This window comes from Martes martes (genome assembly GCF_963455335.1).
Source record: "Martes martes genome assembly, chromosome: 7".
Lineage (NCBI taxonomy): Eukaryota > Metazoa > Chordata > Mammalia > Carnivora > Mustelidae > Martes > Martes martes.
In genome coordinates this window covers 49686582-49704524 of record NC_137894.1, presented here as the reverse complement: position 1 = coordinate 49704524, position 17943 = coordinate 49686582, and the positions used below count along the sequence as shown (strand labels likewise).

General features: G+C 38.4%; 1 protein-coding gene across 1 annotated transcript in view; it reads right to left on the bottom strand.

Moving 5' to 3' along the window:
• SUPT16H (SPT16 homolog, facilitates chromatin remodeling subunit) overlaps positions 1-17943 on the bottom strand; it is a 39797-nt gene that overhangs the window by 20185 nt on the left and 1669 nt on the right. Inside the window, exons 2-5 of the mRNA XM_080809219.1 lie at positions 4055-4147; positions 2701-2871; positions 1270-1422; positions 556-702 (exon numbers count right to left, since the gene is read on the bottom strand). Of these exons, the coding sequence (XP_080665345.1) occupies positions 556-702; positions 1270-1422; positions 2701-2871; positions 4055-4147 (564 nt within the window). The remainder of the gene's footprint in view (positions 1-555; positions 703-1269; positions 1423-2700; positions 2872-4054; positions 4148-17943) is intronic.

The window sequence follows — 17943 nt, the reverse complement described above, 5'->3', positions numbered from 1 at the left end:
AGACTGAGCCCTGCAAAAGGCTTCCTGCTCAGCGGAGAGACTGCTTGGGATTCCCTCTCTCTCCCTCTGCCCCTCCCGCACTGCATGCACAGGCGCACATGAGCGGTCACTCTCTCTCAAATAAAGAAATATGAAAGGAAGGAAGGAAGGAGAGAGAAGAGGAGAGGAAGGGAAAGGAGAGGAGAGAAGAGAAAGAGGGTCGCCTGGGTGGCTCAGGCGTTAAGTGCCTGCCTTTGGCTCAGGTCATGATCCCAGGGTCCTGGAATTGAGCCTGCTTCGGGCTCCTGGCTCAAGGGGAAGCCTGCTTCTCCCTCTCCCACTCCCTCTGCTTGTGTTCCCTCTCTCACTGTCTCTCTCTGTCAAATAAATAAATAAAATCTTTAAAAAAAAAAAAAAAGGAAAGAAAAGAAAAGAGCTGGCACAATTACACACCACCAATTTACGTACCCAAAGGCATAATTTCAAAGGCAGCTGAACATGCACCAAAAAGCACTGCACGGTAGGGACTTACTTCTCCTTCATTAAAACAGTAAAGACTTGCCCCTGTCCATTTACCTCATCTGCATCAACTATTTCCATGACTCGTTCCTTGAAGAATTTGTTGAAGACCTCGGAGGTGATGCTAGCTGCTTTCTTCATTAGGTTGAGCTCCCCATCCTCCTTTACAGCAATGGTATAGGCCACAACTGCACTGATATCTATCTGCAAAGTGTAAGAGTTTCTAACATGTAAATAGAGAATTGCTAAAGAAACGCATCTCTCCTAATCTGAATATCATCAGTGGAGATACCTGGTTACTTAGCAAATACTATTTATTCATAATTTATTCAAAAATCCCTTATTCATCAGTAGTTTATAAAATACTGAAATACTCTTTTTCTGGATTGAATAAACATTTAAAATAGCTCTTTACCAGGTCACAGTGTGTATTCTAATAGGTATTACATTAATGAATCATTTAAATATAAATGTAAATGCTCCTCTCTAAAGGATTTTGTAAAGGCTGAAGAAGAAAAATAGGCAGGACAACAGGGAGGAAAAAAATATATTTTCTGGGTAAGAGATTTTCCTGTTTCTCTCTGAAATAGCTGAACTATCTTCCCAATGTCTCAGCCCTGACTGAAAAGTCAAACTGGCTTACTGCTCAGCCAAACAGAATGAAAAATAGAAATGTGAAGGAATACAAATACTTTGTACTATTGTTACGGAAGCCCGTCACACTTCCGTCTTCCCAACTCCCAATCTTCTTGTTTCCGGGAGTATTCTTACTTTGTCAAAGCCCTCTTTGTTGAGGCAGTCATTCCAGTTCTTCATGAACTCTCCAGGGAATTTGTCTTTGCTGAACACTCCAATCTTCTTGCCATTCTTGCTTTCTTTAATAGCTTCAATCATTTTGTCAAAGCTGCTCTTATTGCTTTCATTCTATCAGTGCCACAAAGAAAAAAAGGAGTTAATTCGTTTTAGAATTAGATATCTATGTTCTACTAGTAATAGGCAGAGACAAATATCTGAAACCACAGAAAGAATAAATTCTCTTCTCATGCCCCATCTACTTCCTTGGGACAGACTATAACACACTAAAAGTTAACACAAAATTTCTTTGGATATTTTTACATACTGAAGTGCCACGTTAAGTTGACAAGACTATTCTTTTTCTGGGCGCCTGGGTGGCTCAGTTGGTTAGGAGAGTGCCTTCGGCTCAGGTCATGATCCTGGAGTCCCAGGATGAAGTCCTGCATTATACTCCCTGCTCTGCAGGAAATCTGCTTCTCCCTCTGCCTGTTCCTCCCCGCTATTGTGCACGTGCTCTCTCTCTCTCTTCTCTCTCAAATAAATAAAAACTTCTAAAAAAAGACTATTCTTTTTCTTCATGAATAGCTAAAACACAAGATGAACAATATTCTGAGAAAAAGTGCCAGATAGGAAGTATGACAAAAAAAGATCACATGTGGGGCACCTGGGTGGCACAACTGGTCAAGCATCTGTCCCTTGGTTTTGGCTCAGGTCATGCTCTCGGTCATGAGATTGAGTCAGGCGTCAGGCTCTGCACTCAGCTCAGAGTCTGCTTAACTCTCTCTCTCATGCTCCCTCTGCCCCTCCTCTACCACAGCACACACAAACACGGGTGCCAGTATGCATGCTTACATGCTCTCTCAGACAGACCTTAAAAAAAATAAATCACATGTGATAAAAACTGAAAAGGAGGTGTATCTGATTCCTTAAGGATATTTAAAGTTATTTAATCTACGGGCACCCAGCTGGCTGAGTCAGTACAGCATGTGACAATCTCGGGGCTGTTAGTTCGAGCCCCACACTGGAGGCAGTGATTACTTAAAAAGATGTTATTTATTTTAATGAAGGTACTATGATGAAAACAAAAGTGTTTACTTAAAAAAAAGTTACTTATTCTAATGAAGGTACTAAGGTGAAAACAAACAAGCTAACAGTGTCCTCGAGAAAGGACAGATAAAGTGAGTGTTCAACAGACTCTCACAGCCTGCATGTTTTGCTGCAGAACTGACAAGGTTACTGAACCTTTTTTTCTCCTAACAAACAACAAAGATGAGACAGAATTTTGTAATTACAACCACAGTCAGCTAAAATCTTCCTCTGTGTTCTTTTAAATTCCTAGAGGGCATTTCTGTTCATCACTTTTAAACATTCTTTCACATTTATGACACATCCTTTATTGGTTCTGACCTTTTCCCGTATCAGCAGTGTGATGGCAGGGGCTCCATTAGCATTCTCATTGCCCTTAGTGTTGGCAATCTGTTTTAAAAACTCCACTTTCTTCTTGCTGGCCATAAAGATGATTTTGTCATCACAGAAGACCATGATGGTATCAGTTAGTTCATAACCAAAGAGCCATGTCTATAGGAAAAGATAATATGTGATTAACAATATTTATAGATTAAAAAAAGTTAATGTACTTATTCAGAAATATTTATAAAATAAGGTATCTGGAATTAGCTTCAAAATAATGTAGATGCGGATACAAATGAAATGAAACTGGCCAAGAGCTGGCAATTTATTGGATAATGGGTACGTGGGAGTTCAATATATTATTTTATCGACTTTGATGTTTGAAATAGTCCATAATAAAGACCATCAGTACATTTGGATAATTTGTATTTATAGGAACTATACTGTTGTTTAGTAGGACAGAAATGCATAACACAAGGGACAAAGTAGCACATCAGGGAACTGCACATTCTAGCTCCCCCAAAGACTGCCAGTTGCCTACCAATTATTCATTTCTTCTTCCTCAGAAAGACAGGATTGTCAGCTGGGCACATTACTATGCATGAAGACTATTTCCCATCCTTTCTTGCAGCTAAGTATGGCCATTAAGTTCTGGCCAATACGTTTTAAGTAGGAGTATTCTGTGGGACTTTAAGCAAGTCTCTTTATAAAGGGAAGGAGGTCTCCATTTTTTTCCCTTTCTGCATTCTTTCTGTTAGCAAATTTTGTACCATGGTATGGACTCTGTGTATGGCAGAGTAGAGACCTGAAAAACCTTGAGTCCCTGAAGACTAATGAAAAGAAAGAACTGGGCCGCCTGGGAGGCTCAGTCAGTTAGGTGTCTGACTTCAGCTAAGATCATGATCTCAGGGTCCTCAGATCTAGCCACATGTCCAGCTCCACACTCAGCGGGTAATCTGCCTCTTCCTCTCTCTCTGCCCCTCTCCCCACTCATGCTCCCTCCTTCTCTCTCTGTGAAATAAAATATTTTAAAAAATAAAAGAGAAAGAACTGTTTTGCTTAATTCATTGTCAGATTTGTTTTGTTAAATCCCAATTTATAGACTTCTCTTTCTTTATGTTCTATGCACTCTTCCAGTACGTTTTTATGTTCCTTTTTTAAAGTATAGTTGTTTCTTTTTATTTAAGAATGTGGTTTTTGTTTTTTGTTTTTTTTTGGTCCACTCAGTGCTGAGTACTTGTGACTTGGGATTGAGGAATTAAACTTTTAATGTGGCTAGTGACTACCACGCTGAACAGTGCTGTCAATGATTCAGTGACTCTCAGGGCTAAGACTGCCATAAATCCCTTACCTGTAAGGCAGTTGATTTGGCATAAACAATTTCTTCATCAACACCCACTGATACAACAATGGCATCAACGTTGGCATATTCATCTTCTCCTTTCTGGAAAGCAAAGAGTAAGTAATTTGGTCATTTTCTTTCTATCCTTGTAAAACTGGAATACAGACCTCAAGTATTTACTCAGGATATATATATACATATACATACATACGTATATATATACGTATATACATATATATATACGTTTATGTGTATATGTATACATGTGTATATACGTATGTGTGTATACATATGTACATATATATAATTTTTTCTTAATAGAAATGCCAACTTTAAGGTACATGTTGCTTGGCAGTCATTAGTTACTCTATTACACAGTTTTATTGAGATAGAATTCACACACAATACAATTTATCCATTTAAAGTGTGCTGTTCAATGGTTTTAGTGTAAACCATTTATACTAATGGTTTCAGAGTTATGAAACCATCACAATCTAATTTTAGAACACTTTCATCTCCCCAAAAAGAAACCCACGAGCAATTACTATACATCTCCTCCCAGCCATATACAACCATTAATCTAATCTGTTTCCACACATTTGTCCATCCTGGACATTTCATATACATAGGCTTTGTGTCTGGCTTCTTTCACTTGACATGCTGTCAAGGTTCACCCATGTTGTAGCATGTGACAGTACTTTGTCCTTTCTGTCACTGAATAACAATCTACTGTATGGATCTACCACACAGTATCTATTCATCAACTGCTGGACATTTGGGCTGTTGCCATTTTTTAGCTATTACGAATAATGGTGCTATGAACACTCATGTACTTCTGTGTAGACATACTTGAGCATGTGTCTAGGTGAAGAACTGCTAGGTCATATGTTTAATTCTATGTTTTTGAGGTTAACAGTTTAACCAGACTATTTTCCAAAGTGTACCACTTTATATTCTCAACAGCAATCTATCAGGGTTCCCAATTCTCCATACTATGACCAACATTTGTTGACTTTTTAAATCAGAGCCATCCATTGGGTGTGAAGTAGTAACTCACTGTAGTTTTGATTTGCATTTCCCTGACAGCTAATGATGCTGAGCACTTTTTCACATGATTAGACCATTTGCCTACCTTTAAGTGCCTATTCAGATTCTTTGCCCATTCTATAAATGAATTACTGCTTTATTAATAACTTGTAAGAGTTCCTTTTATACTCAGACATAAGTTTCTTGTCAGATAGGACTTGCAAATTTTTCCCATTCAGTGGGTTCTTTTCACTTTCATAATTCTGGTATCCTTAGGAACACAAACATTTTTAATTTTGAAGGAGTCCAAATTATTTTCTTGTGCTTTTTCATCTCATACCTAAGAAGGCTTTGTCTAATCCAAGGACAATCAAAAGATTTACCTTTATTTCCATAACAGTTTTACAGTTTTAGCTCTGATATTTAGATCTAATGATTAATTTTGAGTTAAATTTTTTTTTAAGATTTTATTTATTTGACAGACAGAAATTGCAAGTAGTTAGAGAGGCAGGCAGAGAGGGAGGAGAAAGCAGGCTCCCTGCTGAGCAGAGAGCCCGATGCGGGGCTCGATCCCAGGACCCTGAGATCATAACCTGAGCTAAAGGCAGAGGCTTTAACCCACTGAGCCACCCAGGTGCCCCTTGAGTTAAATTTTTTGAATGGTGTGGGGAAGGGGCTTAAGTTCATTTTTTTGCATAGGGATATCCAGTTTGAAAAGACTGTTCTTTCTCCCATTGAACTGTCCCAATCAAAAACCAAATTATGTATTTTGAAAAAGCAAATGATACTGGGGCATGCGGTGGCTCCATCAGTTGAAAGTCTTACTCTTGGTTTTGGCTCAGGTCATGGTCCCAGGGTCAAGAAATCAAGTCCTGAGTTGGGCCCCCACACTGAGCAAGGAGTCTGCTTGAGGTTCTCTCTCTCCCTCTACTGCCCCACTTGCATGTATTCTCTTTCTCTTTAATACATACATAAATCTAAAAAAAAAAAAAAAATCAAGTGATACAAATGTGGATGTTTGTTTCTGGATTCTCAATTCTATTCCATTATCTATGTGTCTATCCTTACACTAATAGCATGTTATTTTGATTATTGCAGCTTTGTAACCAGTTTTGAAATTGAGCAGTGTGAGTTCTCCAACCATTAGCTACTCTTCAATAGCTCTACAAGACTGAAAGACTGGTAATAATGGGCTAGAAGATCAAATCTCTAACTTCCCCTATAAAGTCAAGAGAAACATCTACTAAGACTCTTCACATGTCAAGGCTTCTGGTTGCCAGTAAGAATCCAAATATAGTACCAATTGAGGTTTCTGTTCAATTTCTCTACCACAACAAAATACTTAAGACAAAGAAATTACCACAGAGAAATTGTAGGCATTCCCCCACTGATTTTCTATGAGAAAGTATTTTCCTTCAGGTTGGTAAAGTTTTATCATTAGTTCTCATTGATGATGCAAAAGCAATGGTAGTTAAAACACCTATTGCCTTAGCATGAATCAAGGCAGTGGAACCAAAATAATTATTCACTACTGCACACTCATGGAAAGACGGGGAAGGGCAGTTTCTCTAAGAATGTCCTCGATGCAACAAAAATGATTAATAGTAAGAAATCCCAACCCTTGAGCATGTCTTTTCAATATTGTGTAAAGAAATGGGAAATACACACAAAACACTTCTATCTGTAAACTGAAGTACAATGGTTGTCTTAAGGAAAATTTTACAACTATCTGAATAACAAGTTTAGGGAGCCATTTAAGCAGACATGGGTATCCAGCATACGTTTTCTTGAAAATGAATGAAGTGAGCCTGCTGCTTCAAGGAACATGAATGATGTCTTATGTAGTCAATGATAAATATTTGAGTTTTCAAGCAAAAATTAGAATTCTGAAATAGTTGACTTGCCACTGTGAACTTAGCTTCCCTACTTAAAACCTTTCTGGTAAAATTAGTGGTGATATTAACAAACATGATTCTTTGATACCATATAATGAAATGTGTAACATTTAGAAGATTTGCACAACTGAGAGAACCAATGCATGATGTCACAAAGTCATCCATGGGGGGGCACCTGGGTGGCTCAGTGGGTTGAGCCTCTGCCTTCAGGCTCAGGTCATGCTCTCGGGGTCCTGGGATCAAGCCCCGCGCGTTGGGCTCTCTGCTCAGTGGGGAGCTTGCTTCCCCCTCTCTCTGCCTGCCTCTCTGCCTACTTGTGATCTCTGTCAGATAAATAATTAAAATCTTAAAAAAAAAAAAAAAAAGTCATCCATGGGTAAAGGATTAAAGGTACAATAACCTGAGTACAAAAAGTGTTAATGTTGTGGTTTCAAATTTTAAATTACAATTAATTTTTGAAAGATTACCACTTCTTTTTAATGTAGTAACAAAGTATATTCATAATTACCTAAAAAGATTAAAATATCCCCCCTTCCAGCTTCACATATGTATGAGGCCAGATTTTCTCTCTATACTTGATGCAACCAATACAAAGAAAGGCTCTTTGGGGTCATGAATAATTTAAGAATCTAAGGGTTCTGCTATCAGAGTCTGAGAACCACTGTGCTATATGATTCCTGTGCCATAGCACATTAACACTATTCTTTGCATTAAACACTCTCTTCTCAATTTTTGCTACGTATGCGCCAATTCTTCAATAAATATAGATTTTTGTGGCAATAATATTACCACTACCTTGATAATCTCCCAAAATTAGCAACAGGCACTTGCCTATATTTAATGCTTATGGCTTCTAGATACAGATGTAATCCCCCCTCCAATATCTGTCTGCAAAAAATACCAATGAAATTAATCAAAAAGTCTATTGTATTTTTTGATACTTGAAGTCTTGGTCCAGTAAAAATTTTTCTACAAAGAAAAAGGTATTAACATGTATACAAATTCAAAATACACAATAATACATTTCTTAAAAGTACATAAAGAATGTAATCATGTAACTTAATCACTAACAGTATGGGTAAATCATCCAAAGGGATCTCAATAAAACTGAAAAAAGGGAGAGAAAAAGGGCCCGCATATTCAGCTTTTTCAAGCAGATGGAGAAACAAACTCAACCATCCCAAGCAAGGATTTCAATCCACATAAAATGCCTATTTTTCCACTGCCAATCACAAAGGTGAGAGGACGAATCCTAATTTCTCTTGAAACCCAGCCACTCTGACCATTTCATCAAAGTTCTTGATTGATTCTTCACAAAACCAGTGAGCTCTAACCCAGGAAAGAAATGTAGTAACAGGAGATTTTAGATATTTAAAGATAAAGAATTCAGAGAAAATTTTTCTCAAAATGTGACACAGTCAAAAGGATTATAATAAAACCAAGTATCTTAGCAAAATCTGGGATGCAGTTTCGTATTTCAAACCTTATGAGTACAAATGCTTTAATACAGATCACATCTGAAAACAGTCTTCTGAAGCTATGGGAGACTTCAAGTTATTTGCTTATAAAACTTGCATAAGTCACCTGAAGTAACATAACACATACTATTGTAAAATATTTTTATATATATAAAATGTTTTCAGATTAAATTATGTCTGGAGGGGCGCTTGGGCATCTCAGTTGGTCAAGCGTCTGCCTTTGGCTCAGGTCATGATCCCAGGGTCCTGCGATGGAGCCCGGGAGCCTGCTTCTTCTCCCTCCACTGCTTGTGCCCTCTTGCTCTGTCACATAAATAAAATCTTAAAAAAAAAACAAAAAACGTCTGGAATATTAGAGTGGAGTGGGGTAATTGAAAAAAGGAAAAAGAAGAAAAATGCTGCAAGGCTAACAGTCCTACGTCCAACTCCAACTGCCACCCTGACTACTGGAGGAAGCTGGTGCTCAACTCTGTGCTGCTCTGAAATGGTCCCAGATTCCTACCTGATCTCTTCTGCTTGGGCTGCTCTTCAGAACTCAGACTTGAGCCCTTGTCAAATCTGGACTTGTGATCCCTGTGCTCCCCTTTCTAGATGAACCATCTTGCACAGATTCTCAACATCCACCAAACCCTTTCTGTCTCCAAATTCTGCCACCTTCCAGTCTGTTTGGTACACTTGACAGCCAAGCCTTGCTGAAATGAGTGTTTCAGGTGGGAATAACAGTATTTACTGAGCAGCCACTTTTTTTTATGTGCCTTGCATAATTATTACCTGTAACCCTCACAATAAAACTTGACATGCAGTAGGCATGACCATATTCAAAATCCCAATCAACACCTAGCACACTTAAAACTCCCACACAAGTATACTAGCAGTCCTCACACTCATGATGATTTGGACTTTTTAAAAAGTGCTGAAAACCTAATTAAAACATATATATTAAAGGTAAAATATATACTTTCTATTAGCACACATTTATAGAGTATCAGATAGAGTTATACTTTTCCTACCATCTCTATCTCTTTCAGTTAACAAATCAGATGAGGATTTCATTAGGATCCTAAAGATAAAAATGAATCCCTCTGGAAGGTTTCTGATTTTTATCTATAAAGAGACAAGGGTCATTTGACAAACTTTTCAGGTAAGATGTTAGTATTGGTGACTTCTTAAATTTAACAGAAATTTCTTCAGCAACTGCAAGCAATAGGTATCAAGGTCTGCCTACTATATTTAGAGATACATTAATGCCTACTGGTAAGGGCTCACTCTGAAAACACACTGCCTGGGTTTGAATACCTGATCCCGCCACTTACTATGACCTAACCTCTCTATGTTCCACTCTCCTCAATCATAAATATTGCTGTGAGAATTAAATGAGCTAATGTAATATAAAGTGTTATTATATTTATATATATAAATATTTATGTTTATATATTTACTTATATATTTAATATATAAATATTAAAAACAAAATACAAATATAAAGTGCTTTGAACAGTGCTTAGCTCACAGCTGCTACTATATATCTGTCATCATTATTATACAAATAATAGACCAAATATAGACCAAAAAGGCTATTTTTAAAAAATTTTACTGCGTACCACACCACTACAGTTACTGGTGTCAAAAATTAGCTGTCGACTGCATTAGTACAGCAGCAGAACAGACTTTCTGAAAGTGTGTACAACTCATATAGGAGATGATTTTAAGTGATCACAGATGTGGCTTTAAATATTCAATTACCTAGCAAAAAAAGTTACCTATTTTTCTCTTTAAATCTACTTGATCTTATCAAGACCCTACCTGTTTAAGAAGATAATTACAAATGACATATCTGTATAGTGTTAATATCCAAAATATATAAAGAACTTACTCAACACACAAAACAAATAATCTGATTAAAAACGGACAGATGAACCAACATTTCTCTAAAGACATACAGATGGCCAACAGACACATGAAAAGATGTTCCAAATCACTGATCATCAGGGAAATGCAAACCAAAACTACAATGAGCTATCATCTCACACCTGTCATAATGACTAAAATCACAATTACAAGAGACAACCAGTGTTGGCAGATGTGGAGAAAAAGGAACACTGCTGGTGGGAATGCAAACTGGTGCAGCCACTGTGGAAAACAGTATGGAGTTCCTCAAAAAGTTTAAAAATAGAACTATACCCTATGATTCAGTAATTGTGCCACTGGGTGTTTACCTCCTCCCCAAAATACAAAAACACTTATTTGAAAGAATATATGCACCCCTATGTTTACTGCATTATACAGAATAACCAAATTATGGAAGCAACCCAAGTGTCCATCAATAGATGAATGGATAAAGAAGATGCGGTGTATATATATACATACACAATAGAATATTATTCAGCTGTAAAAAAAAAAAAAAAAGAATGAAATCTTGCCATTTGCAACAACATGGACAGAGCCAGAGAATATAATGCTAAGTGAAATAAGTCAGAGAAAGACAAATACCACATGATTTCACTGGTATGTGGAACGTAAGAAACAAAACAAAACAAACAAGCAAAGGAAAAAGACAAATCCAGATACAGACTTTAAAACAAAAAACATAAAAAACCTCTCAAGATTTTATTTATTTATTTGAGAGATAAAATGAGAGAGAGAGAGAACACAAGAGGGACGAAGGTCAGAAGGAGAAACAGACTCCCCACTGAGCAGGGAGCCTGATGCAGGACTCAATTCCAGGACTCCAGGATCATGACCTGAGCCGAAGGCAGCTGCCCAACCAACTGAGCCTCCCAGGAGCCCCAGACTCTTTTTTTTGTTTTTTAAGATTTTATATATTTACTTGACAGAGAGAAAGTGAGAAAGCACAAGCAGGGGGAGTGGGAGAGGGAGAAGCAGGCTCCCCACTGAGAAGGGAACCAAGACTCTGAGATCACGACTTGAGCCAAAGGCAGCTGCTTAACCGACTTAGCCACCCAGGCTCCCCTAGACTCTTAAGTATAGAGAACAAAGTGACAGTTACCAGACAGGAGGTGGCTGGGGGGATGGGTAAAATAGGTGATGAGGATGAAGAGTGCACTTACCTTGAAGAGCAGAGTTAACATATAGAAGCACTGACTCATTATATTACACATCTGAAACTAATATAATAACTGTATGTTAACTATACTGGAATTAAAATAAAAACTTAAAAAATAAAATTTTCTTTAGAAAGATTATATTTTTAATGCTAGTCCTTAACACCTGCTACAATTTAGTAACGCTGTTGCACTTACATTATCTTTATTTTTTAACAGCTACTTTTTATTTTTGGAAAGTGACAGTATTTTCAATCATAGTGATGGAAAGTATCCTTTTTTAATATATTTAGGTTTAAAGAGATCAACAGTTTTTTGGAAGATGAAAAGAGGATAAAGAGTGGGAAATGACTAAGCAGAGCTGTGGTAATGACACCCCAAGAATGCCTGACAAGCATTCTCACTGGTAAGGTATCAGTAGATATGCAAATCTCAAAGAGCCCCAGTGAGCTCAGAACTTAGGAAGCACCAAGTATCAGGGAAAGGGAACAGGGTACGTTGTACTTGGATGAGTTCAGGACTGCAGAGAGTCTGGTCAGTAATTTTAAGAGAGGGACAATACCTCAATCTACTTAACCTCTACCCAGGGTTCCTGGAAATCCTGAGACAACACCTACTGCCTCTGCAAAAATGGGCTCAAAAAGTCTACAGACTTGGGGCACCTGGGTGGCTCAGTGGGTTAAAGCCTCTGCCTTCGGCTCAGGTCATGGTCCCGGGGTCCTCGGATCAAGCCCCGCATCAGGCTCTCTGCTCAGCGGGAAGCCTGCTTCCTCCTCTCTCTCTGCCTGCCTCTCCCCCTACTTGAGATCTCTGTCTATCAAATAAATAAATAAAATCTTTGGGGAAAAAAAAAAGTCTACCAGACTCAAATATTAGGCCCAGGAGAAGGCAAGTACTAATTTTTAGAGAATTAAATCAAAGTCTATATTTTGAATGACCATAATTGGGAACAAATGTCCCAAAGAAAAGAATTGAGAGGATTTTTCTTTACACATCCTCACTCAATTCAGAGAGAACTCTTCAGATACTGACATTTGGGAGTCCTCCATGGAATAAGCAAGCCTATTCATTCTACAGTCACCCCTAACTAGTTGAGAGGCCCCATTCATACAGAGCTGCCAACAGTTTGTTATGGTCTTAATCTCTCTCTTTTTTTTTTTGGTAAGATCTTATTTACATGTCACACAGACAGAGCGTACACGCGCACGGGAGGGACAGGCACAAGTGGGGGGAGCAGCAGGCAATGGGAAAGGGAGAAGCAGGCTCCCCACTGGGCAGTGAGCTCAGATGTGGGGTTCAATCACAGCAGGATCATGACCTGAGCCAAAGGCAGACGCTTAACAACTGAGCCACCCAGGCGCCCCAGTTACGGTCTCATTCTTAATACAGATGAGTAGCCAAGCCTTTTTTTGGTTTCCGTGAAGTCTCCAACACATAAGAGAGAAAGCAAGGAAACTCAGAGGAAACAGAGGACAGAAGATAAAAATTAAAACACCTCCTATAAAATAAATAAATACAGCACATTCATGAAACAACAACAACAAAAAAATAGAGAACATGAAAGAACTCCTAGAAATTAAAAATAGCTGAAAAAATTTTTAAAAATTCAACAGAAAGTGGGAAAATAAAGTTAAGAAATAATACTGCAAATGGAAGACAAAGAAATAGGAAATAAAACCGAAAAATAATGAACAAATTCAAGCCAAGAGACCTAAACCTCCTGAATGGGAATTTCAGGGTAAAGAAAGAGACCACTGAGGAAATGGAGCAAAGAAAGTAACCAACAATGAACAATTCTACCATTGAAGGGCACTGAGTCCTGAGACTAAATGGGCCCCCTACTTCCCAACTCAATGCAAGGAGGGAGGAAAAAAAAAAAGACTCCTACCAAGGCAGTGACATTTCAAAACCCAAGGGATAAAGAGATGATTCTAAATGTTTCAGAGAGAACAGGCCATATACACTGGAACAGGAAAGAGACCCATCTGCCTTCTGAAAAGCAATACTGAAAAAAGTCTGAAGACCGACAAACAAGAGCTTCAAAATTCTGAGCTGAATTCGGAAAGATTATCAACCTTGAATTTTATTCTCACTGAGCTATATTCCTAATCAAAAGTGAAGACAGTAAAACTTTTTAAGACACACAACAGCTCAGGAAACATATATTCTCTATATCCTTTCTCAAGAAGCTCTTAGAGGAAATACTCTACAAAGAAAAAACAAATCAAGACAAGGGTTGTAAGACATAGTGGACCCAACATTGAAAAATCCCAAGTTCAATGGGCCTGGAGTACAACCTGCACAGAAAGAACAATATGATGTAAGGCTGCAGGAGGGGAATGGTGTTGGTGGTTAAAAAAACACAGAATTGGGACGCCTGGGTGGCTCAGTTGGTTAAGCCGCTGCCTTCGGCTCAGGTCATGATCCCAGCGTCCTGGGATTGAGTCCCGCATCGGGCTCCTTGCTCGGCAGGGAGCCTGCTTCTCTTGCTGCCTCTGACTGCCTCTCTGCCTGCTTGTGTGTACTCTCTCTCTCTGGCAAATAAATAAAATCTTAAAATAAATTTAAAAAAAAAAAACAAAAAAACAAAAAAACACAGAACTAGGGGTACCTGGGTGGCTCAGTGGGTTAGGCCTCTGCCTTCGGCTTAGGTCATGATCTCAGGGTCCTGGGATAGAACCCCACATTGGGCTCTCTGCTCAGCGGGGAGCCTGCTTCCCCTTCTCTCTCTGCCTGCCTCTCTGCCTACTTGTGATCTCTCTGTCAAATAAATAAATAAAATCTTTAAAAAAAAACCCCACAGAATTAATAAAACACCTGACAAGTGTGAGAATTTTAAAACAAAAGATAGGTAACATTATGACAGAACTGCAGGAAAAACTGGGGCTAGGGATATTTAAAAAAGGAGAAAAATTTGGGCAATCATTAGCATCAGGAAAAATGAAAAATTGTAGAGAAAAGGAAATTATACTCTATTACTTCATCTACGTGAGCATAAAAATGTAAATGGACTACTGATTTAAAAAAAATTTTTTTAAAGATTTTATTTATTTATTTGACAGAGAGAGAGAGAGATCACATGTAGGCAGAGAGGCAGGCAGAGAGAGAGGGGGGAAGGAGGCTCCCTGCTGAACAGAGACCCTGATGCAGGGCTCGATTCCAGGACCCTGAGACCAGACCTGGGCGGAAGGCAGAGGCTTAACCCACTGAGCCACCCAGGCGCCCCCTGACTACTGATTTTAATAAAAGTTGTGAAAAAAACTTACCAAGGGGGTGCATATGTGATAAAGCAAGTATAATAAAATGTTAATCGTTAACCTAGGTGGTGGGTACACAGGTGTTCACTATAAAATTCTTTCACTTTTCTGTATGTTGGAAGCTTTTCATAACCATATGTGAGGAAGAGATTTAGAAAGTATTAAGAAAGTAGAGAAGTTAGACTAAGTGTGATGGTATACAGGGATAAAAAATGAAAAGAAGGAAGTGCGTAACCAGAGTAGACTATAAAAGTTGAGCATGCAAGAATAAATGAATCCCAACCTGCCCAGGCATTTACTTCCATTTAGCCCTCCTCTTCCTGAAGTCAAGAGACCAGTGCATTGCTTAAACCTTTCTCTACCTCAAGATAAAAGAGCCATGAAGAATGGAGATGGGTAGAAGTAACCCATTACCTTTGCTCAAAGTAGTCTGGGTACTGCCTGTATTTTAAAGAACCTTCCTCAGCCACAGATAGTAACTGCCTAATTTGGAGAGCAATCCAGAACACAAAACTTGTCCATGACAAAAATCAGCCGAGTCAGAAACCGGTAACTGAGAGAAGCACTGACACTACAGCATACAGTTTTCTCCACAGGCACAAACTTTTTAGGGTAAGAGCCACCCGCCATTTCAATTCTGACCGGTGCCATACAGACACACGAATGAATGCATTGGATCAGCATTCCTTTTCAAAACAGCTGCAAATTCTGACAGTTTACAAAATTCTTTTGGGATAAAAGGCAAATGACCAAAGTCGAGGTTTACTCATAGCAAGATGCACCAAGAGGTAGGTCTCAAATGGGTATGCCTGGATATTGCTTCCACTGGTTCTCAAAAAGCTGGAACTTGGGGCACCTGGGTGGCTCAGTCGGTTAGGCATCTGCTCAGGTCATGATCCTGGGGTGCTCAGCGGAGAGTCTGCTCCTCCCTCTCTCTCTACCCCTCCCCATGCTTATGCTGTCGAATTAAAAAAAAAAGAAATCTTAAAAAAAAAAAAAACAAAAAACCTGGAATTGCAGAATGGTGACTAACCTCCTTCACCTCATACCCCATGCAGTACTAATCATAATACCTGGTTAAAAATGATGACAATGTTGAGAAGGCTGAGAGCCCTGAATAAGGACTCAGTTAAGAGGCCAGAGAAGACCACAGTACACTCTCATAACCTACTACTACCACCTAGAGTTTTCTAACAGAATGGACAGGCGCACCACAAACCCTTTCTGCTTGCAGCAGTTCTAATTTAAAAAATAAGAGGCAGGGGGCGCCTGGGTGGCTCAGTGGGTTAAAGCCTCTGCCTTCGGCTCAGGTCATAGTCTCATGGTCTCAGGGTCCTGGGATCAAGCCCTGCATCGGGCTCTCTGCTCAGCGGGGAGCCTGCTTCCTTCTCTCTCTCTCTCTCTGCCTGCCTCTCTGACTACTTGTGATCTGTCTGTCAAATAAATAAATAAAAATCTTTAAAAATAAATAAATAAAAAATAAGACGCAGGACTGGACCAGACTCAAACATCCAGGTATAGTCATAAGACAGTAATAACTTCTGGTCACTACAGAGATCTCCTGATTTTTGACTGAGCCTTTTTTCTCATCTCTCAAATGACACTATTTCTCATTGATGTTTTAGAAATTTCTATTCAAACAGAAGTATGTGATGCTACAACTACTCTTAGGACATAAGTTATGAAAATTGTTAATTAAGAAGTAGTATCTTACTGGGACGCCTAGGTGGCTCATTCAGTTAAGTGTCCGACTTTATTTTGGCTCAGGTCATGATCTCAGGGTTGTGAGACTAAGCCAGGAGACAGGCTCTGCATAAGGCATGGAGTCTGAGATTCTGTCTCTCCCTCTCCCCTCACTCATGCCCATGTGCCCTCACTCAAATACGTAAAATCTTTAAAAAAAAAAAAAAAAGGGAAAGTACTTGCAATAGCTTCACAATATATATCTAACCCAAACTCAATCTGCAGATAAGTTAGACTAGGAGTCACTTTAACTCCTGTTCTAATTTAAAAAACAAAACAAGGGTAATTTTTTGGTTTTCTTCTGCCCTATGAGGCTGAAGAAAGTTGGAGCTACCACACAACCACACAGTTCTGAAAACCTTATGCTTGAAGGTATCTAAAACTAAAAAGTAGATATGGCACCCAACTAATTCTCTAGTTTGTGAATTTTTGTCATAATGGATCGTTCTTTGAAGATGGGTGCTAACAATGCAAAGCTTGGAACTTATATAGCTAACTTCAAGTTATTCCCTTATCTCAATGCTAGTTTTCCATTAAAAAAGGAGAAAGCGTAAAAAATAACTGTATTATGCACCTATATATTCCACTTTCTGCTACAGCACAGAGAATAAGCAAACAATTTACCTCATACCCTAGACAACCATGATCTATACTTAAGCAGATCAGAACAGAAGTACTGTAACCTGGAAAAGCTGTGCATGCAGAAAAGAATTCTACAGGTGGGCTCTGGGCATAGTTATTAAAATTTACAGTTACAAGAAAGCAGAAAGTTTATTCAAATAATATTTCATAATAATTAGCCACAAATTTTGCTAGTGAGTACATTTTATATGGATCTTGCTCATAACTCAAACAACATTATCATCTAACATACCTCTTCAAATGATGTAAGTAGGAGGGCCCAGATAAATTTTAATGATTTTTGAGAAACAAAAAATTAGGGCCAATAATTTAACTTCCCTGGATTTAAAGACTGTCATTTAATATTAATTTTGCTAAACTGTCTTCAGGCCTCAAGTGTTTCCTAGTCTCATGTTTTGTATTTATCTATCATGTAAGGGAACTCTGAGCTCTAAATTAATCTCAGCTTTTGTGAATGGTCTAGAGAAGATGAAGAATAACTTGATTAACTGAATTACCATAAGTAGAAACAACCTCCACATCAAAGATGCATAATTTCAGGGCCTGGGGGTGTAAGAGAGGGCTTCTGATTAGTGTGCATTTGTACTTATTAACCTCTAGAAAATAATGCAGCTTTTAGAAAGAATTTTTCTAACATGGATTATGTTAAAATGTAAAAATGTAACAGGAAAAAAAATGTAAAAATGTAACAGGGAAAGAAACTGTGAAATATTCGTTAGAAATTAACCAGTACAAAATTTTTAAATTAAAACTTATCCTCAGTATTTATCTGTATAAAGTCCTTATTTTTCCTTT